The sequence below is a fragment of the Thalassophryne amazonica genome, chromosome 7, assembly GCF_902500255.1.
Source record: "Thalassophryne amazonica chromosome 7, fThaAma1.1, whole genome shotgun sequence".
Classification (NCBI taxonomy): Eukaryota; Metazoa; Chordata; class Actinopteri; order Batrachoidiformes; family Batrachoididae; genus Thalassophryne; species Thalassophryne amazonica.
The window spans coordinates 93327674-93351217 of record NC_047109.1 but is presented as its reverse complement, the minus strand read 5'-3'; the positions used below and the strand labels follow the sequence as shown (position 1 = coordinate 93351217).

The 23544-nt window shown below is 41.3% G+C and overlaps 1 protein-coding gene across 3 annotated transcripts; it reads left to right on the top strand.

The window, feature by feature from the left end:
* The first annotated feature begins 558 nt into the window (after window positions 1-558).
* Window positions 559-20765, top strand: si:dkey-238d18.4 (TBC1 domain family member 15). 3 transcript variants are annotated; one of them, XR_004561574.1, is made up of 11 exons: window positions 559-980; window positions 8516-8701; window positions 9848-9966; window positions 12069-12172; window positions 16708-16775; window positions 17004-17150; window positions 19752-19842; window positions 19935-20083; window positions 20189-20330; window positions 20425-20663; window positions 20733-20765. XR_004561574.1 is itself a non-coding variant. In XM_034173569.1 (10 exons), exons 1-10 carry the CDS (start codon window positions 842-844, stop codon window positions 20588-20590), a joined length of 1311 nt encoding a protein of 436 aa, XP_034029460.1. In that variant the 5' UTR covers window positions 559-841; the 3' UTR covers window positions 20591-20733. The 3 variants fall into 3 exon arrangements, 1 of the variants encoding a protein (XP_034029460.1); XM_034173569.1 differs by having other exon boundaries at window positions 20425-20733; XR_004561575.1 differs by lacking the exon at window positions 559-980 and having other exon boundaries at window positions 8268-8701.
* Window positions 20766-23544: the final 2779 nt, after the last annotated feature.

Here is a 23544-nt window from a genome sequence, read left to right as displayed (position 1 = left end):
TGTCACACAACACGGAGCAGCGCACCAGCCCTCTACCTCAGGAGATTTTGTTTTAAGTTGTGTTGAGTGATTTTTTTTAAACAAAAATGTTGATTGTGATAATAAAATATTTTGTTGTCATGTACAATGTTTGGCGAAATTCTATCCTATGTCTTTTGGATCCGTTTGATCTATGAAGCTTAAATATGAAAAAGTATCCGTATCGGTATCGATATCGGTAATACTGGGCTTGTATTTAACTTGGTATTGGATCAATACCAAAATTCCCAGTATCGCCCACCTCTAATACTCATGTTCCACTGAAGCATTTACTAAAAAAAGTCTGAAGGACCTAAATGACATGGTGAGATGCTGAAGAGCTTCGCTCGTCATGTCTGCGACATATACATATTAGTCAACTACTTTAACAGTTTTGTTCTGAATCGTTTTCGTTTTGAATAAAAAGGTGACGAATGTCAAAAGGTCACCACAAGGTGGCGACAGATTCCCACATGAACTGAAGCTCGAACTCCACCTGGAAAGTTGCGGCGGATCAAACTTAAGGTGCAGTCATATGATTACAAATGGCTTCTTGAGTGAGTTAATACGCTGGAGGCGGTTTACTGAAAATAGCTACACTGCGTCTGTGACGCCATTAAACATTTGGACTTAGAAAAGCAGTCTGAGCTTCGCTTCACACAGAGGAAAAAGTTTCCAGGAGAAAAGTGCTGCTCGGGAGGAGGAAAACTGTGGATTATTTTGGTTCTGTGGATGGACAAGGCAGGGTGTTGATTGTGGATCCGACAGGTACGGACACAAACCGGACATAACGTGTGGAGAACGAAGTGACGGGAGGGGAGACATGACGTCAGGTGTGCGCACGAGACTGGCTGCGATCAATTCTCCCGGTCTGTCCAGTGAACGTCTGACGTTACCCGGTGTGATGGACGCTGAGGGGAGAGTGGACGAGTCCAGACTGAGGACGCATATTTTCAAAAACGGTATATGTCTACTTATGTTTAGGTACAGTGGTTAACACCCCCCCCCCCCCCCCCCAAAAAAAAAAACCCGGAACATTTTATATGCTTAATTAAGGGCTGAGTACAAAGGAGATGTGTGGGGTCATTGAGGAGAATACATCCAAAAATTCTGTAAATGCTTAATGTAACATTATAATGTGCAATTTTTTAAATTAATTTATTACCTCCGCCAAGGAGATTATGTTTTCGGTTGCGTTTGTTTGTTTGTCTGTCTGTCAGCAAGATAACTCAAAAAGTTTTGGATGGATTTTGATGAAATTTTGTGGAGTGGTTGGAAATAACAAGAGGAACAAGTGTTTAAATTTTAGTGGTGATCTGGATCACGATCCGGATCCAGGAATGTTTTAAAGGATTCTTCACCGTTGCGGGATAGGGGGAATTTTGACATTCTAGTTTCTAACGCCACAAAAACAAGGCAGAAAGGCTTGAAAAACAATAGGGTGTAACATAGTCAAATGTTCTATCAAACAACAAAGTTTGGTGATGATCGGATATGGATTAATATATGGAATATGCAAAAATATAGGGAAAATAGAAAATGTGTCAGTGTGAGGTGACAAGTGAAGCTAGAGATGCACAACTAACACCAAATTGTAGCTGAATCTGTACTGATTCAGTAAGGTGTCATCAGATTTGATGTAGCTTCAAATGTTATGGAGCTAGATCCAGAAGAAAACCGCCATTACCGAAAAATCATTTTTATACAATAACTTTTGAACTAATAAAGACATAAAAGTGATTCCAAGTTCTAGTGGTATGTTTTCATGGTCAAGGATGTCAAATATAAAGGAAAGAAAAGTGTATGTATCATAGTTTTGGTTGTAACAATGAATTGTTGAATAGATCACTGTGCCAAGGAGGGAATCTCTTTAGGGTCAGTGACCTTATGGCCTTGTTTAGAGAAGTGTTTCATAAATGTTAAAAAAAAAAATATATATTTGCAGTTTAGTTGAATAATAAATAGAATTTTGTCTCTTATTTTTGTCTATAAGCACATACAATATCAATATCACTGCTCAGATGACAGTAGCTTCTGGGAAAGGTGCAAGTTGCAATAAACTGTGATGCCAAGCGCTAAGGATACATGCTATCCAGTCAGCAGATGAAACTTTTCTTACTACTGAGCAAACATCATTGTTAGACTTTTTTAGGTTCAATGATTCCACGGCGTGTAGATGTTAATGGCGTCAGTGACCCCATGGCCTTAGCGGAGGTTTGCACTCTGAGTGCTTCTAGTTTTTATTTATTTATTTATTTATTTCACTGGGCTTACTTGTAAAAAAAAAAAAAACAACAACAACAAAGGAGCCGGTGTCACAGACCAAACGGTCCCCCTAAAATCGGTCCCCCGCTGATGACGTGGCTCACAGATTAAAACCTTGTTTCTGCTTCAGACTGCACTCCAGTCATCATCTATTTCAACGACAGATATCTGAACCTTTTGTACAACAATTATTTCCACATACGAGGTCTATTAGAAAAGTATCCGACCTTATTATTTTTTTCAAAAACCATATGGATTTGATTCACGTGTGATTGCGTCAGACAAGCTTGAACCCTCGTGCGCATGCATGAGTTTTTCCACGCCTGTCGGTTGTGTCATTCGCTTGTGAGCAGGCTTTGAGTGAGGAGTGGTCCACCCCCTCGGCGGATTTTCATTGTCAGGAAATGGCGGAATGATTTGGGCTTTTTTCCATCAGAATTTTTTCAGAAACTGTTAGAGACTGGCAGCTGGAAACCATTCGAAAAATTTAGCTGGCTTTCAGTGAAAATTTTACGGGCTTCACAGAGAATAAGGACTGTTACTACAGCTTTAAGGACGGCTTTAAGGACGCTCAGCGCGCCGCGCTCCGTTCCGCCATCGAGAGCCACAAACCACCGGATTATTTCTAAACGGATGGCTCTATGGAGCCGGACCGTCGTGTGCACTTTCTCTGGTTATCACAAGAGCTGGACAGCAACCATTTTCCGGCAGATTTCACTTTTACAAGAGATTTTGTCATGGAAAGCCGAGTAGAGGCTTCGCGTGTCATGATCGATTTGCTGATGGAGCAAGACAAAGGAACACCTCCGTTTTGGTCTCACAGGACAGCTTTAAGATGGCGTTCAGAAAGCTGTCGGTGGTTTTTCCATCGAGTGATTATCCGAGAAATTGTGGATGTGCCTGGACATGCCAGAACACATCCTGTGAGGCTTCATCACGGCGTTGCTTTGCGCCATGCGGCACCGCCGCGACGTGCTGAATTCCTCTGCACGTCTGTCTCAATGTGCCGAAAAAGTGCTGATGTCCACGTCTTTTCACAATTCCTGTGCTAGTCAGACGACGTCCCGGATAAAACATAGCGTCCAGTTTAGAAATGAACGGCACATTCCACTGTTACAGGAGTTTTTGTCATGGAAAGAAGAGCAGAGGCTTTGCGCGTCGTGGCTGTTTTTGAAAAAAATAATAAGGTCCCTTTCTAATAGACCTCGTAAATTCAGCATTATTTCATTGTTAAAGGCGGCGGAAGTGATCAGAGCGCCTTGGCTAAAGGAGCTGCTAGCTGATGTGTTTACTGCGCGTCAGACATTTCAAAGCGTCACGGAATTTCACCTCATTTCTGCTTAAAACTGACTTTAGAGTAATTTAAGAGTTTAAGAGGTTTTACATCTGATGATTAATAATCCCATTCCATTTGATTGCTTTAGGTGAAGAGAGTCCGTCTCACACATGCTGCTGTGGTCCAAAATGATGCATGCGCAGATGCAAAAGGCGGACCTATTTTTAGGGGCGGGCCGTTCTGTCTGCGACACTGGTCTGCTCTGTGTAAGCCTGATCCCATCAGATCTGAGCAACGTGGCATCTGGTTAATACTTGATTGGGAGACCTCTTCGGAACACCAGCGGCTCTGTGTGTGTTTCTCCAGGTAAAACTGGAGTTGGGTCAGGAAGGGCATCCAGTGTAAAACTTGTGCCAAATACCAATGCGGATCTGGCTGTATCCACTGTGGCGACCCTGAACAGAAAAACAGGAGCATCCGAAATGACAACACACATTTGAGAAAAACAAAAGCAGATCAGCTGATGTTATGCTCCGGGGTAATAACTGAAGCATAGTTGAGCCATTCTGTAAAGTACAACGTTTGATTTTTTTCTTTGGCCCAGCTGCCACAAGGAAATGCAGCATGATTACTTCAACCACACAGCAGATACCATTTATGCAGCCCCTGGCAAAAATGACAGAATCATCACACTTATACGGTGGCTAGGAAGTGCAAAAACACTACAAACGGCAGAACACATTTACAAGAAGTGCTGAAACAAATTTACAAATGACAGAATCTGGCGGAAGGGGAACATACTAAATGCCGAACGTGACAGAAGGAGAATGTATCTGTTCGGTTATTTTATTATGGTGAGTGATCTCCAAAAGAATTGGACAGGAAACTGACTTCAGAGTTTAGATGTTTTATTGAAAAGTTCAAACACTGATACAGAGATCAATCTCAGCGGTGGGATCTTTTGACCAGATCACATGCAAACACCTGAGACAAAGAACCCGGATTTTCTTTGTCTTCTTTTATTCCTGAGACAAGGCCTGACCCATGTGGGTGGGTGGTCCTTAACCTGTTGTGAATCAATGGCTATGTGATTGGCTGCAATAGTGAAGCAGGCAGGTGTGTGCTCGAGTTGCATTCAAGGTTATGTAAAAAAACTCTTATAGTGTGTGTATGTGTATGTCAGTGCAATAATCAGAGTGTTGCATCATGCTGATTCTTTTCCAAATAGACATGAATACTTTGTTTTAATCAATTAAACATCTATAAAAAGATCAGATGGTTTTATCAGTTAGACAGCTGTAAAAAGATCAGATAGTTTTACCAAATACAAGAACATTTTGTGCGTCAGCCATTTTGAAAAGCAGATAGGTTAAGATCAGATAGTGACCAGGACATTTTGGATGTGCGTCAGCCATTTTGTGTTATGCATCATGGAACACTCTTACCAATCAAATGCCGAACATGACGGAAGGGGAATGTACCAAATGCCTAAAGTGACGGAAGGGGAATGTCTGTCATATGGTACATTCTCTTTCTGTCAAAATCCGTCATTTGTCAATTAGACAAATGGGCAAAGCTAAGTTTACTGTCAGCTTGATATAGTGGAATGGTGGAATGGGGCTGTGCAGGCATGAAGATGCAGTATAGGGATGATCAGTCTGTACTTTGTGGGAGTAGGGGGAGGCAGGGTAAATGGTGGTCTCTGGCTTTATAAGTCTAGCTGGATGAAAATAAGCATTTTTTGTGTCTTGAGGTTTTAGTCCTGATGGACCTCAGTTGTCTGCAGGAGGGGAGGTTAACAACAAGTTTGTGTCCTGGGTGAGAGGGATCGGCCACAATCTTCTTTGCTCGCCTCAGGGCCCTGGGGCCATACAGGTCCTGTAGGGATGGCAGACTGCAGTCAATCACTTTCTCTGCTGCATGGATGATATATGCTGCAGTGTGCTCCTTTCCTTAGCAGTGGTAGCAGCGTACCAGACGGTGATGGTCGAGGAGGTGATAGACTCAGCGGTGGCAGTGTAGAAGTTTGCCATCATTGTTTTTGGTAGGTTGAGCTTCCTTAGCTGCTGCAGAAAGTTGTGCTCTCTTCGTGAGAGAACTGACATTCAGCTCCCACTTGAAGTGCTGGGTGATGGTGATCCCCAGGTAGTGGACTCTACAATGGCAACTGGGGAGTCACACAGGGTCCAGTCCTGGGGTTGGCCAGGACTGTTTTCTTCGTGAAGTCAACAACCATCTTCACTGCCTTGAGGGCATTGAACTCCAGATTGTTCTGTTTGCACTGGGACCCCAGGTGATCGATCTCCCGTCTGTAGGCAGACTCATACCAATCAGAGATGAGTCCAATGAGGGTTGTATCGTCCGCGAACTTATCATGCTAACGTTGCCCTAATATGTTTTGCAAATCATTTCAGAGGTGTTATCTGATGACAAAAACAGCATGTCTACAGTTAGAAGTGTTTATTTCTCAGTAAATTTTACAAAATATTAGGACAAAAATGTAAATATACAAGGTCTGTTAGAAAACTATCGACCTTTTTATTTTTTTTTAAAACTTATATGGATTTGAATCATGTGCGCTTGCAGCAGCCAAGCTTGAACCTTCGTGCGCATGTGTGAGTTTTTTCACGCCTGACGGGTGCGTCATTCGCCTGTGGGCAGGCTTTGAGTGAGCACTGGTCCACTCCCCTCGTCGGATTTTCATTGTCAGGGAAATGGCTGAGCGATTGGAGCAGCGCTGAATCAAATTTTTCCAGAAACTGTGAGAGACAGCCAGGTAGAAACCATTTGGAAGATTCAGACGGCTTTCGGTGAGGATACTCTGGACGTCACACAAATTAAGGAGCATTACAACCGGATTAAAGACAGCAGCGCAGGGCGCACCGTGCTCCGAGCGGCCATCGACAGGCTGAAACGACCAGATCATTTCCAAAGTGAATGCTGTGTTGATCCGGGACGTCGTCTGACTACCAGAGAAATTGTGGAAGAGGTGGACATCAGCACTTTTGCGGCACATTCCACTGTTACAGGAGATTTTGTAATGAAAGACGTGCGGAGGAATTCGCGCATCGGGACGGAGCCGCAATGGCACACAACAAAAAGCACATCCGTGTTGGAAACCATTCGGAAGATTCAGACGGCTTTCGGTGGCTTTTCAGTCGAGTGAGTATCTGAGAAACTGTGTAACAGCTGGGCATGTCACAACTTGTCCTGTGAGACTTCCAAGCATGTTATGAGTGAAAACCTGCAAAAACATGGTTATTTAGGGTTTGCTGCTTTCTCTGCCTCTGACCAAGGCAGCATTTACATCTGGAGTTGGTCCCCGGGTGCTGGACTGTGGCTGCTCACTGCTCCTAGTGGTTGGATTGTGTCTCACTGTAATTAGGATGGGTTAAATGCAGAGGACAAGTTTTACGGTTTAAAGTACATATATACATATGTGCAGTGACAATGAAGTTTCTATTCTATTCTGTTAAAACTGAGCTGTGATCTGCTATTTGCTGATCTATGCCTGAGACCAGCCCTCCTTTGGTCTTGGAAACATAGTGGCTTTGTTGTTGTCTATTTTTGAGCTTACATCAGGCCAGTGTTGCCACAGTTACTTTGAAAAAGTAATCCAATTACTGATTGCTGATTACTCCTTGAAAAAGTAACTTAGTTACTTTACAGATTAGTCAATTGTAAAAGTAACTAAGTTAGATTACTAGTTATCTTTTTAGTTTCTTTCCCCAGCTGCCGACAACAACCCTCTGCCACCTCAACATGACAATGATACCTATTTTGCCAAAACTCACTTTATAGTCACCCTTTCTTGACGTCAATGAAAACAAATACTTGTTTTATAAAAAGTCAAATAAAGACCTCTTTCTTGACCTCATATTTAACTGTTGACAGCACTGTAACAGTAAAACTTGCAATTTCTAACCTACATTGCTTATAAATGTAACTTAAATTTTTTCTAACATTTAAATTCTCTAAACATTTTACTTGTCGAAATTATTATTATTATAAGTAGTATTAGTAGTTGTAGCAAAAAAGGCTTCAAAACTGGACCTTTAATCTAGGGGTGTTGTGTGTGTGTGTGGGGGACCACATCCCTGCCCCGCCCCATGCCCGCTTTCCCTCTGGATTCGCCCCTGCTTTGGTGTTTGAGCACAAAAAATGGATAACATTTATTTATGCAGAAAACATGACCAGATTTACAGGTAAGAAAGTTTTATTGCGTTTTCACTTCATGTGGTCCTCAGAAAGAGAGTTTAGGTGCATTTGAGTGGGAAATGTTAGTTGTTGACGTGTCGCGGTGGATCAGTTGTTTTTCGCGAGCAGATACGGAGAGGCTCAGCTCAGAATTCTAAATAAAGGAGAAAAAAGCATAAAAATGTCTTTGTAAAGCTCAGTGCAGGTGTGCTGTTGTCACCGCGCTTTAAGAGGTGAGGACGAGTCGTAGCTGCTGCAGAAAACTGCGGATGAAAAACTTGCAGCTCGCTTAAAGTGGGCAGTGCAGTCGAACCCCAACCCCCTGCCCACGGACCAAGATTAATGCTGCTATCGACCCACAATCCAAAAATAATAGTAACGCACAGTGACTTGGAGAAATAACTTTAATCTGATTACTGATTTGGAAAGATTAACGCGTTAGACTACTCGTTACTGAAAAAAGTGGTCAGATTAGAGTAACGCGCTTCCAGCATCACTGCATCAGGCACAGTAGAGTTCTCAGCAGGAATGTGGAAACTCATTCCCCACCTCCACCCCCCCACCTTTGCTCACATTCTATCCCCACAAGCCAGCAGTGCAAAGATTAATGAACCGAATAGCCAGAATGTCTTCAGCTTCAAAGCCCTACCTTCAGCATGTGATTTCAGAGTTTGTTGTGTCCTGAGTGTTTTTGGTCAGAATGTTTTAACATTGTTTTGACTGAAGTGCGTGATGCAAAGGATTTTCATTCCCAACAAGGTGGTCTGTCGCCCAACGAGCGAGGTCTCGCATGGCGTTTCCTGTTTGGGATGTACCCATGCAGCTCAACCGCTTTAGAGCGCCCCCTCCTGCAGGAGCAGTTGGCAGTGCGGTACCATGTCATGAAGAGAAAGTGGCAGCAGTGCCTTCTGTCGGCTGTTCGGATTCACCTCAACGGCACTGACGGTAAAAATGAAGGCACGCAGACTCTGTTGTAGCATTACCTTATTTTTCAATATCTTACTTTAAAACATCAAGGTTGTCTAGGGCTGGCTCCTGATACAATATGCATCACAATACTTCAAAATCAATTTATTTATATAGCGCCAAATCACAACATACTTGGGTGTCGATTTGATACACATCACAATACTTTTACATATGCGATTCTACAAGTATTGCAATTTGATATTATCAGTTATCAAGTTGTTCACCAATGAATATGGCTTTATACACCTTAAAGAAAACCATACACCCTTCGGCCTCAGGGTATATGGTTTTCTTCGGACGTAAAATATTCTGTCTGTTAAGAGCTTCACCTCTTGTTCCACGTGTGTATTTCCCACCGATGTCACATACGTCCACAAATGCTTCAGCTGAACGGTGCTGTTTCTTTTTTTTTCTCCTTGTTTCAGAAGCCATAATTGGCAACTGTCCTCTAGTGTTAGCGGAGGTTAGCCTGTAAGCTCGTCGTGGTGCTGATAATCATTCAAGTACATTTGTTTAATGAAGCTGCTGTAAATTAAGAAATTCATCAAAATATCGACATAAATTGCGAAGGTGTTTTGCTTCTTTCATCATCCATCCACCTCAAGTTCCAAGCGCTGTTTTCTAAGCGAGGCGGAAAGAATTGTACGTCACGTACAATTCTTGATTGGCTGATTACTCGGGTGGTATGAAAAATATTACCCGTCCGCGAAAAGGGTGTATTGCTATTTATTCTTTAGTGTTTAATCCAATCACGTTGGCGTATCATTTATAGGTATATGATAATACAGCATGTTGTGATTTTTGTTTGCTTTTTGCAACGCTAGAAGTCTCTGACTGCCGCACCTGTCAGTAAAAATCATTAGTGCTCAGTTTGATCTCTGGGGAAATTTCTTGTGATCCACATTAGTTGTCTTGTGTCTGTTTGAAACAGAGGTGATGTAATACATATACACATCTATATATAATACACAGATTAGGTCAGCAATACATTGCACCCTCTGCTGAATCAAAGCAGTACTACAGTTCCAATTTAATTAAAATTCTGCAGGTGCCGGAGTTGAAAAATTGATTCTCATATGGTTAAACTAAATATAATATCACCCCAAATGTTTTCTGTTGCAGCTGAGTTGGTGGCAGCAGTCAGGTATTTTGACGACAGACAGGCACAGACCCAACAACAGGATCAGGACTTGGGTGAGGAGGTCAGAGACCGGATGACCTTCTTGGAGCTCCAGGCACAGGTTTGCTATGTATCCATTTTTAATTTACATCTAGAGTTAGCTCCATGTACATTGGGACACTGGCAAATTTTTATTTTTATTACTTTTTGGTCATTTTAGCTGTTTATAAGAGCATATTAGTTTGTAAGTAAATATTGAACGCGGGGGCTCGCAGTGCAGACTGTCAGCTTTAATATGAGGATGGTATTAATGCATAATCCTGCATTGTGTGAGAAGCAGATTCCACATGTGCTGAGAGAGCCAACACCTATACTGGTCCTGTTCTCTACAACAAGTGCTCTTGTGGCTTGTGACTTTCCAGATGTTTGTCACTTCTAAAAGCAGACCAAAACTTTTATGTTTTCTAAAGTCTGTGTGTCACTTCATCCTACTCTGGGCTCCAACTGTGTCTCCAGGATGGGAGGGAGGTGCTTTTTATATATATATATATATATATATATATATATATATATATATATATATATATATATATATATATATATATGTATATATATATATATATATATATGAGGTCAGTCCATAAAGTAACAGTCCTTTTTATTTTTTTCAAAAACTATATGGCTTTCATTCATATGTTTTTACGTCAGACATGCTTGAACCCTCATGTGCATGCGTGACTTTTTCCACGCCTGTCGGTGATGTCATTCGCCTGTGAGCACGCCTTGTGGAAGGAGTGGTCCCGCCCCCTCGTCGGATTTTCATTGTCTGGAAATGGCGGAATGAAAAGGACTTTTTTCCATCAGAATTTTTTCAGAAGCTGTTAGAGACTGGCACCTGGAAACCATTTGAAAAATTTATCTGGCTTTCGGTGAAAATTTTACGGGCTTCACAGAGAATAAGGACTTTAACTACAGCTTTAAGGACCCCTTTAAGGACAGTCGGTGCGCCGCGCTCCGAGCTGCGACGACGAGGCACAAACCACTGGATCATTTCTAAATGGATGGCTCTGTGGATACAAGACCGTCGTGTGCTCTTTCTCTGGTTATCACAAGAGCTGGACATCAGCCATTTTCCATGCAGATTTCACTTTTAACAAGAGATTTTGTCATGGAAAGCCGTGCGGAGGCTTCGCGCGTCACGACCGATTCGCTGATGAAGCGAGACAAAGGAACACCTCCGTTTCTGAGTGTTAGAGGACAAGTTGGGACATGCCTATCTCGGCTTTCAGTGGCTTACCAGTCGAGTGAGTATAAGAGAAATTGTGGAGAGCTGGGCATGCCCCAACTTGTCCTCTGACACTCCAAAATGGAGGTGTTCTTTGTCTCGCTCCATCAGCGGCTCCGTCATGACACGCAAAGCCTCTGCGCGGCTTTCCATGACAAAATCTCTTGTTAAAAGTGAAATCTGCCGGAAAATGGCTTATGTCCAGCTCTTGTGATAACCAGAGAAATTGCACACGATGGTCCCAGATCGACACAGCCATCCATTTAGAAATGATCTGGTGGTTTCTGCCTGTCGATCGCGGCTCAGAGCGCGGCGCGCCGTGCACCATTGTGGGCCATCCTTAAAGCGGTAGTAACACTCCTTAATCTCTGTGAAGCCCATAAAATTTTCACCAAAAGCCATGTGAATTTTCCGAATGGTTTCCAGCTGCCTGTCTCTAACAGTTTCTGAAAAAATTCTGATGGAACAAAGCCCAAATCATTCCGCCATTTCCTCGCAATGAAAAAACAACAAGAGGGGTGGACCAGTGCTCACTCAAAGCCTGCCCACAGGCGAATGACGCAACCGACAGGCGTGAAAAAACTCACACATGCACACGAAGGTTTAAGCTTGGCTGACGTAAAAACATATGAATCAAATCCATATATTTTTGCATAAAATAAAAAGATAGGATACTTTTCTCACAGACCTCGTATGTATATATGTATATATATTCACATTCACTGCTAAGACACTTTGCATTGCTTTTTATGAATTTAACAATGCTTGTCTTACTTCATATTTCAGACACAGTGTTGTGAAAACACTTGTGCATCCTTGAGCTTTTATACATTAGAATTTTTTACGAGATCAATTTTCTAGATGTACAAGCAAGTATAAGGTTACGTTCACATTTATATCAATCTAATCTTTAAACCTGTTGTTTCTGCTGTGTTCAGATTTTGTTTGAGCGGTTCACCTTTGACTTGGAGGAGCTGCAGGAAGCCATACGAATCATTGATAAGGACGTGCCGCGGACTAGCAGAGACCTGGCCTATTACCTGTGAGTGGACGTTAGTACGTTGTGTTTCCCATCACAAAGTGAACCTATTTGTGTGTCAAAAGATAATGACAGAACAAACATCCAGATGTTTAATTTTTAACGACTAAAAGTGCTCATTCAGTCCTGCTCACCTAAGATGACCCATTACCTAAGAAAATAAACACCAGAAGAATACATGTGATCAGGTAATTGTGTTTACATAAAGAACCCCTGTCCCCAGCCCCGCTGGGCTTGGACCCCTAAAAAAAGAAATCTGATTAACTGTTTGGAACTATTTTATCTTTTCAGGGCCCCAAAACTAGTTTGGCTGCTTTTGCTCCTACTTCTGCTATATAAATAAAAGGTTGTCAGCACAATTGTCAAATATACTCATATGCAGGACAAATACAGGCAGCCCAGAATTTTCATAAAAATTTAATATGTTTTAGTATGTATTTTCATTTGAAATTAAAATATGAAATGTCTAAACATTTCTATTGCAAAAATAAAAACAATGAAATAAAGCTGCTGTGCTTTTTTAAAATAGTTTATTAAATGAACCACTTATGAAGTCACAAAAAACAAAGTTTGTAGGGGGACTCCTCACCACATGACAACATAAAGACAGTTGCAGATTTGTAGATAATTACTAATGATAAATTATTCTAAATGCCCAATTAAACACATCGTTTCTTAAAAAGAAGGAGATCAAATAAAATAAATTGTTTTTAGATGTGAAAAGTGGTCACACAGTTCAATAATTACATTTATTTATTAATACTGGGTATTTGACAGTTTCTTTTATTTTTACAAGTTGTAAATGTTTTGCATAGTAGTATAAATTACCAAGAACAAACAATATGTTGAAACATCAACATTTGCATTATTTGTAATTGCATTACAAATTTTTTTTTTTTATCATATTTTTTGGAAGGAAAACCAAAGGCTGTTTTTGGTGTCAGTGCATCTACTGCTCTGCATGTGTCAAATTCAGTTTGAAGCTTATGAAAAAACTTAACACACATAACAATTGTCATCTCATACAGTATTTATTGTGTTTACAAATGTGACAGAACTCATATTCATTCTATTACAAGCAGTGACGTTTTTATTAACTGAGACTTTGGCCGCAGTCTTCCACCTAGCACAGAGCAGCTCACAAAACAAGTGTCACTGTTCATTTCCACCTAATGCACTTAAAATTTTCATGCCCAGCAGCTGTTTTCTTTCAATAGCAAATACACTTGCACTCATCTTTGTGCCCATAGGCTTGTTCCTCTAAAAATGAGGTGCTTTGCAATGGTGCATTGATGTTATCTGTCTGTAGCGTATTCGTGTTTTAGACCACCAAAAACCTGGTCTAAAGTCCAACATGACGCTGTGCCATATTTAAAGATGGCAACACTCAGACACGTCTTACATTAGTGGGTTCACTGCACACATACTCTGCACACAATGAAGCTCAATCAGATATAATATGACCATGAAACCAAATGGAAGGGAAATGAAATAAAGTAATGACTATTGGGAAAATACAACTTTAATAACAGTAGTTTGTACGATGTTGTAGCAATGATTTTCTCCTTATCCATGGCTGTGTGAGTGAACATGAGAGAATTCAGTTAACACAGATTGTCTGAACATAAAATGCGTGAAACAAAACCATATATTCTGATAATACGTCATTGTCAGGATCGTCATTAAGCTGCAGAACAAGCTGTGCTTTGATACAAAAACCCATTGCAAACACCAGTTATAAACTAACTTTAGAACAGAAAAAGAAAGCACACTAAGTCTGCCTACGTGCACACTGTCGTCCATGAGAGTAAAACTGCAGTGAAAGCGGATCGAACAGCTTTTCACTTACCTTGAAGTCATGCAGGCGATGGGTCTCCATTTCATTCACTCAGGGCTTTTTGTGTGAGGTGCATCTCAAACGCCAGTTGACACAGCCACACCTTCCATGTATGGCTCACGCACAATGGTTAGTGAAGATGTCACACCCCATTTGAGGTTCTCCTCTCTCCACGGAGGAATGCTGGAGCTCTGACAGAGTGACCATCAGGTTGTTGGTCACATCTCTGACTATGGCCCTTCTACCTCGATCGCTCAGTTTAGACGGGCGGCCAGCTTGAGGAAGAGTCCTGGTGGATCCGAACTTCTTCCATTTATGGATGATGGAGGACACTGTGCTCATTGAGGCCTTCAAAGCAGCAGAAATGTTTCTGTACCCTTCCCCAGATTTGTGCCTCCAGACAGTCCTGTCTACAGAAAATTCCTTTGACTTCATGCTTGGTTTATACTCTAATATGCACTGTCAACTGTGGGACCTTATATGTAGACAGGTGTGTGCCTTTCCAAATCATGTCTAATCAACTGAATTTACCCCAGGTGGACTTCAGTTAAGCTGTAGAAACATCTCAAGGATAATGTGTGGAAACATGATGCACCTGAGCTCAATTTTGAGGTTCATGGCAAAGGCTGTAAATACTTACATTGAGGAAAATAAGTATTTGAACACCCTGCGGTTTTGCAAGTTCTCCCACTTAGAAATCATGGAGGGGTCTGAAATTTTCATCTTAGGTGCATGTCCACTGTGAGAGACATAATCTAACAAAACATCCGGAAATCACAATGTATGATTTTTTTTAATAATTTATTTGTATGTTACTGCTGCAAATAAGTATTTGAACACCTGTGAAAATCAATGTTAATATTTGGTACAGTAGCCTTTGTTTGCAATTACAGAGGTCAAATGTTTCCTGTAGTTTTTCACCAGGTTTGCACACACTGCAGCAGGGATTTTGGTCCACTCCTCCATACAGATCTTCTCTAGATCTTCAGGTTTGAAGTTTCAGCTCCCTCCAAAGATTTTCTATTCAGGTCTGGAGACTGGCCAGCCCACTCCAGGACCTTGAAATGCTTCTTACGGCGCCCCTCCTTAGTTGCCCTGGCTGTGTGTTTGGGGTCATTGTCATGCTGGAAGACCCAGCCATGACCCATCTTCAATGCTCTTACTGAGGGAAGGAGGTTGTTTGCCAAAATCTCACAATATATGACCCCATCCATCCTCCCTTCAATACGGTGCAGTCGTCCTGCCCCTTTGCAGAAGAGCACCACCAGAGTATGATGTTTCCACCCTCATGCTTCACGGTTGGGATGGTTTTCTTGGGGTTGTTCTCATCCTCTAAACATGGAAGGGGAGTTGATTCCAAAAAGCTCTATTCTGGTCTCATCTGACCACATGACTTTCTCCCATGCCTCCTCTGGATTATCCAGATGGTCACTGGTGAACTTCAAACAGGCCTGGACATGTGCTGGCTTGAGCAGGGGGACCTTGCTCCCCTGCAGGATTTTAAACCATGACAGCATCATGTGTTACTAATGTAACCTTTGTGACTGTGGTCCCAGCTCTCTTCAGGTCATTGACCAGGTCCTCCTGTGTAGTTCTGAGCTTTCTCAGAATCATCCTTACCCTACAAAGTGAGATCTTGCATGGAATCCCAGACCGAGGGAGATTGACAGTCATCTTGTGTTTCTTCCACTTTCTATTGTTGTCTTCTACCAAGCTGCTTGCCTGTTGTCCTGTAGTCCATCCCAGCCTTGTGCAGATCTAGTTTTGTCCCTGGTGTCCTTAGACAGCTCTTTGGTCTTGGCTATGGTGGACAGTGTGATTGATTGAGTGTGTGAACAGGTGTCTTTTATACAGGTAACAAGTTCAAACAGGTGCAGTTAATACAGGTAAAGAGTGCAGAATAAGAGGGCTTCTTAAAGAAAAATTAATAGGTCAGTGTGATGCAGAATTCTTGCTGGTTGGTAGGTGTTCAAATACTTATTTGCAGCAGTAACATACAAATAAATTATTTAAAAAATCATACATTGTGATTTCCAGATTTTTTTTTTTTTTTTTTTTTTTTTAAGATTATGTCTCACAGTGGACAAGCACCTAAGATGAAAATTTCAGACCCCTCCATGATTTCTAAGTGGGAGAACTTGCAAAACCGCAGGGTGTTCAAATACTTATTTTCCTCACTGTATGTACATGAGATTTCTTAATTTCTTTGTTTTTTTTTTAATAAATTTGCAATTCATTATGGAGTATTGTTTGTAGAAATTTGAGAGGGGAAAAAAAGAATTTGATACTTTTTTGGAATAAGCCTGTAACATAACAAAACATGAAGTGCTGTGAATATTTTCTGGATGCACTGTTTTTGTACCCTCTCTGCATATATAATTTTTATCTGAATAAACTCAGTCAACATTCTAATTAGTTGATATGGTCAGATTAAAACACTTCATGAATAATGAACCTGATACACACACTTTTGCACTGAGTTTACATGCCCAGAAGATAGCAACATGGACACAAACACACCCCAAACAGATATGCATTCATACACCATTGACCATCAAGACAGGGCCCTTACTCTGCAACTTTTCATGTGGCTTGTGGTAACAGCTCAACCTCAGATAAGGCAGATCAAATACTTTTGTGTTGAGGAAACGTATTTGAATAACCGCGCTGATTAAGATGCTTTTGCTTTATGTTTCTACAGAGGTGAAGGGTCGGGCAATCTGTTAGTACTGAGGGATATCCTTATCACTTATGCTGCTTTTCATCCAGGTAAATGATCATGAGTGTCTGATATCTGGGTTTATTGGCATTGTGCTTTATTTTGTGCCCTCCACAGTCATGGTTGAGAATTTAATATTTCTTCAGTGGTGTTTAATGTTTCATATGTAGCATTTCATTTAAACTGCTCATTGCACTAACTGTGTCAGGTGGCATTATATCAGAGATTAGGTCAATATAAATGCTTTTGTACATCACGTGTCTTTATTGTTGATCCAGAGGTCAGTTATACTCAGGGAATGAATGACCTGTGTAGTCGCTTTCTGGAGGTCCTTGACTCGGAGGTGGACGCCTTCTGGAGTTTTACTTCTTACATGAACAAATTCTCCAAGGACTTCAGGGCTGATGGCCTTCACAGAAAAATAGGTAGGATGAGCACCAGCAATGCTGTAATGTGATGTGATGTATAAATAATCTACATACAGTGATGGAAAATAAGATTTATCCAGCGCTGGAATTGCAAAAATTATTCATGACTTCCAGTGGTACAGTAGGGATATCAGTCATTTATTTTCAGAGCAACTGCAACAACTCCACACAGCGCAATCAACAGACATGTTTGGTTATTTAAAAAAAAAACTTCTGTAGCTTTTGCACAAACTGTGAATTATGTTGCTTAGTTTATTCAGACATATGATCAATTCAGGAAGCAGTCATGTTTCGATGAGAAAAATAAATGAAGTCATTAAAAACACAATAGCTACTCAGCCAATCACATGGCAGCAACTCAGTGCATCTAGATGCGGTGAAGACGACTTGCTGAAGTTCAAACCGAGCATCAGAATGGGGAAGAAAGGGGATTTAAGTGACTTTGAACGTGGCATGTTTGTTGGTGCCAGACGGGCTGGTCTGAGTATTTCAGAAGCTGCTGATCTACTGGGATTTTCACACACAACCATCTCCAGGGTTTACAGAGAATGATCCGAAACAGAGAAGATACCCAGTGAGCCGCAGTTGTATGAACAAAAATGCCTTATTAATGGCAGAGGTGAATGGGCAACTGCGTGATTACATCATGTCAGTATGGACCAACATCTCTGAGGAATGTCTACAACACTTTGTTGAACCTATGCCTTGAAGAATTGGGGACCGTAGTCTCATTTGAGGGTGAGCGCTAAAGGCGTGAAATATGACACAATAATCCTGCATCCGGGGACAGCCCTCATCTGTCCCCATCAGAAACATGGCACTTTCTCTGAGTTTTTGGGCAAATTAAATGGCAAACAAAGTGAAAATGCAAAGAAAAAGTGACAATGTGGTGGAAAGTGGGCATGTGCTGCAGTTTGTGACCCAGAGCTCAAACATGTTGAGGTGGTTGTGCAGGTGAGAGAACACAGCTACTCTGGTTAGCTGTGTCGGCTAACACTTACCGACACGACCTCTCCCATTTGCCTCGTATTCCCTTCTCCACTGGGAACTGAAAAAAACTGCACTTTTTGTGACTGCTTCGGTGATTGCAGCCGAAAACAAAACAGTACGTCATTTTCCCCTTAGAAGTGATGCTCTGTTTGTGTGCAGGCTGTCCCCAGAGGTGGTCAAATCCCACGATATCACGCAGGGGTCCAAACGAGACATCGGTTCCCTGTTAAGGCACTTTTGAAGGCAAAGGGGAGTCTAACCTGATACTAGCAAGGTGTACCTAATAATGTGGTCGGGTGGGAATTGTACTCACGATCTTCTTGCTGTGAGGCAACAGTGCTAACCACTAAGCAACCGTGCTGCCTCCAGACAACCAATGATTTACAGTAGTGTTCAGAATAATCGTCGTGCTATGTGACTAAAAAGATTAATCCAGGTTTTGAGTATATTTCAAGTATTTTGACATATCCAAACTGATCCATGATACCTGGTATGCGATATACGTATAGACCCAGCAGCATAGTAGGAGAAACATGCCCATATCATGATGCTTGCACCACCATGCTTCACTGTCTTCACTATGAACTGTGGCTTGAATTCAGAGTTTGGGGGTCATCTCACAAACTGTCTGCAGCCCTTGGACCCAAAAAGAACAATTTTACTCTCATCAGTCCACAAAATCCTCCATTTCTCTTTAGGCCAGTTGATGTGTTATTGGCAAATTGTAATCTCTTCTGCACATGTCTTTTATTTAACAGAGGTACTTTGCGGGGGATTCTTGCAAATAAATTAGCTTCACACAGGCGTCTTCTAACTGTCACAGCACTTACAGGTAACTCCAGACTGTCTTTGATCATCCTGGAGCTGATCAATGGGTGAGCCTTTTGCCATTCTGGTTACTCTTCTATCCATTTTGATTGTTGTTTTCCATTTTCGTCCACGCGTCTCTGGTTTTTTGTCCATTTTAAAGCATTGGAGATCACTGTAGATGAACAGCCTATAATTTTTTGCACCTGCGTATAAGTTTTCCCCTCTCCAATCAACTTTTTAATCAAACTACGCTGTTCTTCTGAACAATGTCTTGACCGTCCCATTTTCCTCAGGCTTTCAAAGAGAAAAGCATGTTGAACAGGTGCTGGCTTCATCCTTACACAGGGGACACCTGAGTCACACTGGTTTGTTCCACAAAATTGACAAACTCACTGACTGAATGCCACATTAAATATTATTGTGAACACCCTCTTTTCTGCTTTTTTTACTAATAGCCCAATTTCATAGCCTTAAGAGTGTGCATATCATGAATGCTTGGTCTTGTTGGATTTGTGAGAATCTACTGAATCTACTGGTACCTTGTTTCCCATGTAACAATAAGAAATATACTCAAAACCTGAATTAATCTTTTTAGTCACATAGCACTACTATTATTGTGAACACTACTGTATAAAGGAAAATCATGGAAACTATCAGCGGTGCCCAACCTTTAGCATACAACTGTATATGCTTTAACAAACTGAATCAAGGAAAGTTGTGCGACATAAAACAGTTAAAACAGAAGTTAAGATGAAGAAACAGGACATTGTGTGGTGAGTTGCGTTTGTTGTCTCTCAGAGTTAGAAGTGGCCCTGCTGAAGGAATTGGACCCACAACTCTGTGCCCATTTGATGACAGACAGCTTGGCGAACTTCACCTTCTGTCACAGGTTTGGAGAGAGCACAATTCAGTGTTTCTGTTCTCTGTGGAAACATGAATGCATTGTAGATTTTACTTCCGTGTGTGTGTGTGTGTTTTCAGATGGCTGCTGCTGGGTTTTCAGAGGGAGTTTGATCATGACGACGCGTTGCGATTGTTTGAAATCCTCAGCTGTGACCACCTGGAGCTCATTTCCCAGCAAGTAGACCGTGCCCGTTATCAGGAACGACTTTCTGGAAAATACAGCACAGGTGAAGCACAGCTGAAGCGGTCATAATGAGTAAAACTGCACATTGAGGGACCGTTAAATGTCTCACGTGTCTGTATGTCTTGCATCACTTTGCGATTTTTTGCAGAGGACAAATCAGATTCGGAGCTGCAGGGCATCAATACTGATTTCACCTTTGAGTTCTTCATCTGTGCAGCCGTCCTGTTAGAGAACCGAGAGGCTCTTCTGCAGTGCCAAAACGACGTGCAGCTCATACAGTTCACCAGCAGGTTTGTCCACGTTAAACACGACAGTCCAACATTGATTAAAAAAAAGGACATTTGTGAATCTGTATGTTTTTGTTGACGTTACTGTTTTGTGTAGCCTTCAGGGAACACTGGATCTAAACAGTGTACTGCAAAAAGCAGAGCAACTTTTCTACAACTACTGCAAGCAGTGTGCTTGGGACTACATGAAGGGTTTTAGTGCACACAAGAGGAAAGAAGTCAACTTTTTTTATCAGCTCCGGAGTTTATTTTTATTAAAGTAAGAATTCCTGTATTATTAGATACCTGGTATCACAAAGTTTTTGCAAAGTGTTATGCAAGTTGTCACAATTTAAAGTGACATATACATTTAGTTAAACATATACATACTAAATATATGTATGAAATGTATACCAAACTATTTAGGTGTGTGTGTGTGTGTGTGTGTGTGTATGTATGTATATATATATATATATATATATATATATATATATATATATATATATATATATATATATATATATATATATATATACACACACACACAAACTTTTATTGCATTAAAAGATTTACTATGAAAGACTGCATAGAGGCCTTAAAGCATTTAAAATGTGTTTTTATTATTCTTAATATAGAAAAACATATCTTACTTAAACTAATTTAAATATGTATTAGTTTACGCTTAGTAGTGAACTTATGCCGAGGCCCAAACTCCCCATCTTGCAATGTTAATAGCAGTCCTTACAGAAATTAACTACCTCTGCAAAAATGAGATTTTCATTTTTTTGTTTATTTGCTCACTTGTTTTTTTCAGATCTGTGAAGATTTACTGTTTTCTGATCAAGTTTAGATCAAGTATTTGTCAAGATTTGTAAAAATCTGTTTATGAATAAACCAGAATGTTTTAGTGTATTAAAAATGTATGTTTGGGTTCTACCCCTTTATCTGGGTCTGCAACTAATGTTGATCTATTAGTTTATAAGGCAAATGTTATCACAAAATTTCAGAAAAAGTGCACGATCTGTGTACTGACCAAAATAATTGGGTGTACTGGACTATGTTTTAGCTGTGGATGCTTGAGTGTTATGTCATATTTTAGGACCTGCTGGTCATATGGTCTTAATTTTGATGTTAGATTATTTCAAAGGTATACAGTGCATCCGGAAAGTATTGACAGCGCTTCACTTTTTCCGCATTTTGTTATGTTAGAGCAGGGGTGGCCAAGTTCCGTCCTCGAGAGCCACCTTCCTGACACTCTTAGTTGTCTCCCTGCTCCAACACACCTGAATCCAATGAAAGACTCGTTAGCAGACTTTTAATGAGCCTTTCATTGGATTCAGGTGTGTTGGAGCAGGGAGACAACTAAGAGTTTCAGGAAGGTGGCTCTCGAGGACCGAACTTGGCCACCCCTGTGTTACAGCCTTATTCCAAAATGGAATAAATTAATTTTTCCCCCTCAAAATACTACTCACAACACGCCATAATGACAACATGAAAAAGTTGTTTTAAAATTTTTGCAAATGTATTAAAAATATATAACTAAGAAAACACATGTATGTAAGTATTCACACCCTTTGCTGAATACTTTGTTGATGCACCTTTGGCAGCAATTACAGCCTCAAGTCTTCTTGAATATGATGCCACAAGCTTGGTGCACCTGTCTTTGAGCAGTTTTGCCCATTTCTCTTTGCAGCATCTCTCAAGCCCCATCAGGCTGGATGGGGAGCGTCGGTGCACAGACATTTTCAGATCTCTACAGAGATGTTCAGTTGGATTCAGGTCTGGACTCTGGCTAGGCCACTCAAGGACATTCACAGAGTTGTCCTGAAGCCACTCCTTTGATATCTTGGCTGTGTGTTTAGGGTGATTGTTTTGCTGAAAGATGAACTGTCGTTCCATGAGGTCAAGATCATTCTGGAGCAGGTTTTCATCCAAGATGACTCTGTACATTGCTGTAGTCATTCATCTTTCCCTCAGTCCTGACTAGTCTCCCAGTTCCTGCTGCTGAAAAACATCCCCACAACATGATGCCACCACCACCATGCTTCACTGTAGGGATGGTGCCTGGTTTCCTCCAAACATGGCGCCTGGCATTCACCCCAAAGAGTTCAGTCTTTGTCTCATTAGACAAGAGAATTTTGATTCTCATGGTCTGAGAGTCCTTCAGGTGCCTTTTGCCAAACTCCAGGTGGGCTGCCATGTGCTTTTTACTAAGGAGTGGCTTCTGTCTGGCCACTCTTACCATACAGGCCTGATTGGTGGATTGCTGCAGAGGTGGTTGTCCTTGTGGAAGGTTCTCCTCTCTCCACAAAGCAATGCTGGAGCTCTGACAGAGTGACCATTGCATTCTTGGTTACCTCCCTGAGTAAGGCCCTTCTCCCCTGATCGCTCAGTTTAGACGGGTGGCCAGCTCTTGGAAGAGTCCCTGTGGATCCAATGAGCACAGGCCATTGTGCTCATTGGGACCTTCAAAGCAGCAGAAAAGGTTCAGTACCCTTCCCCAGATTTGTGCCTGAAGACAATCCTGTCTTGGAGGTCTACAGACAATCCCTTTGACTTCATGCTTGGTTTGTGCTCTGACATGCACTGTCAACGGTGGACCTTACATGTAGACAGGTGTGTGTCTTTCCATATCATGTCCACTCAACTGAATTTACCCCAGGTGGAGTCCAGTTAAGCTGTAGAAACATCTCAAGGATGATCAGTGGAAACAGGATGCACCTCAGCACAATTTTGAGCTTCATGGCAAAGGCTGTGAACAAAAATCGTTTTCACATTTTCATTATGGGTATTGTGTGTAGATGTTTGATGGGAAAAAATGAATTTCATCCATTTTGGAATAACAAATAACATAATAACAATATATGGAAAATGTGACGCGCTGTGAATACTTTCCAGGTGCACTGTAAGTTTCTATTGGCTCTAATGCAACAATTATCTAGAAACTGAAGTCTTACCATGGGAAAAATTAAAAACAACAAAATTATCCCCCACAAGGCTGCCCAGAAGCAGTGAAGCTATGATTATTGAATTACTGAGACACCAATTTTTTGTGCCAAAGAAGAGGCCTGAACTTAATCGAACGTCGAATAGGTCCTTGCCATTTGATTTGTGGCTTGTACGTCATGTGATATGGATCATTCATCCCATTTGCCATTGTGTTCCATTGCCTGTGCAAACTTGGTTCCATTTACCGTGCAAGTTTGAATCCATACGTTTTGTACCACTGCACGCCACC

Coding starts and splice junctions, on each gene's coding strand:
- si:dkey-238d18.4 (XM_034173569.1), top strand. CDS start 842: ATGACGTCAGGTGTGCGCACGAGACTGGCTGCGATCAATTCTCCCGGT. Junction 16,776..17,003: donor TTATGCTGCTTTTCATCCAG/GTAAATGATCAT, acceptor TTGTTGATCCAG/AGGTCAGTTATACTCAGGGA. Junction 20,331..20,424: donor CTCATACAGTTCACCAGCAG/GTTTGTCCACGT, acceptor TGTTTTGTGTAG/CCTTCAGGGAACACTGGATC.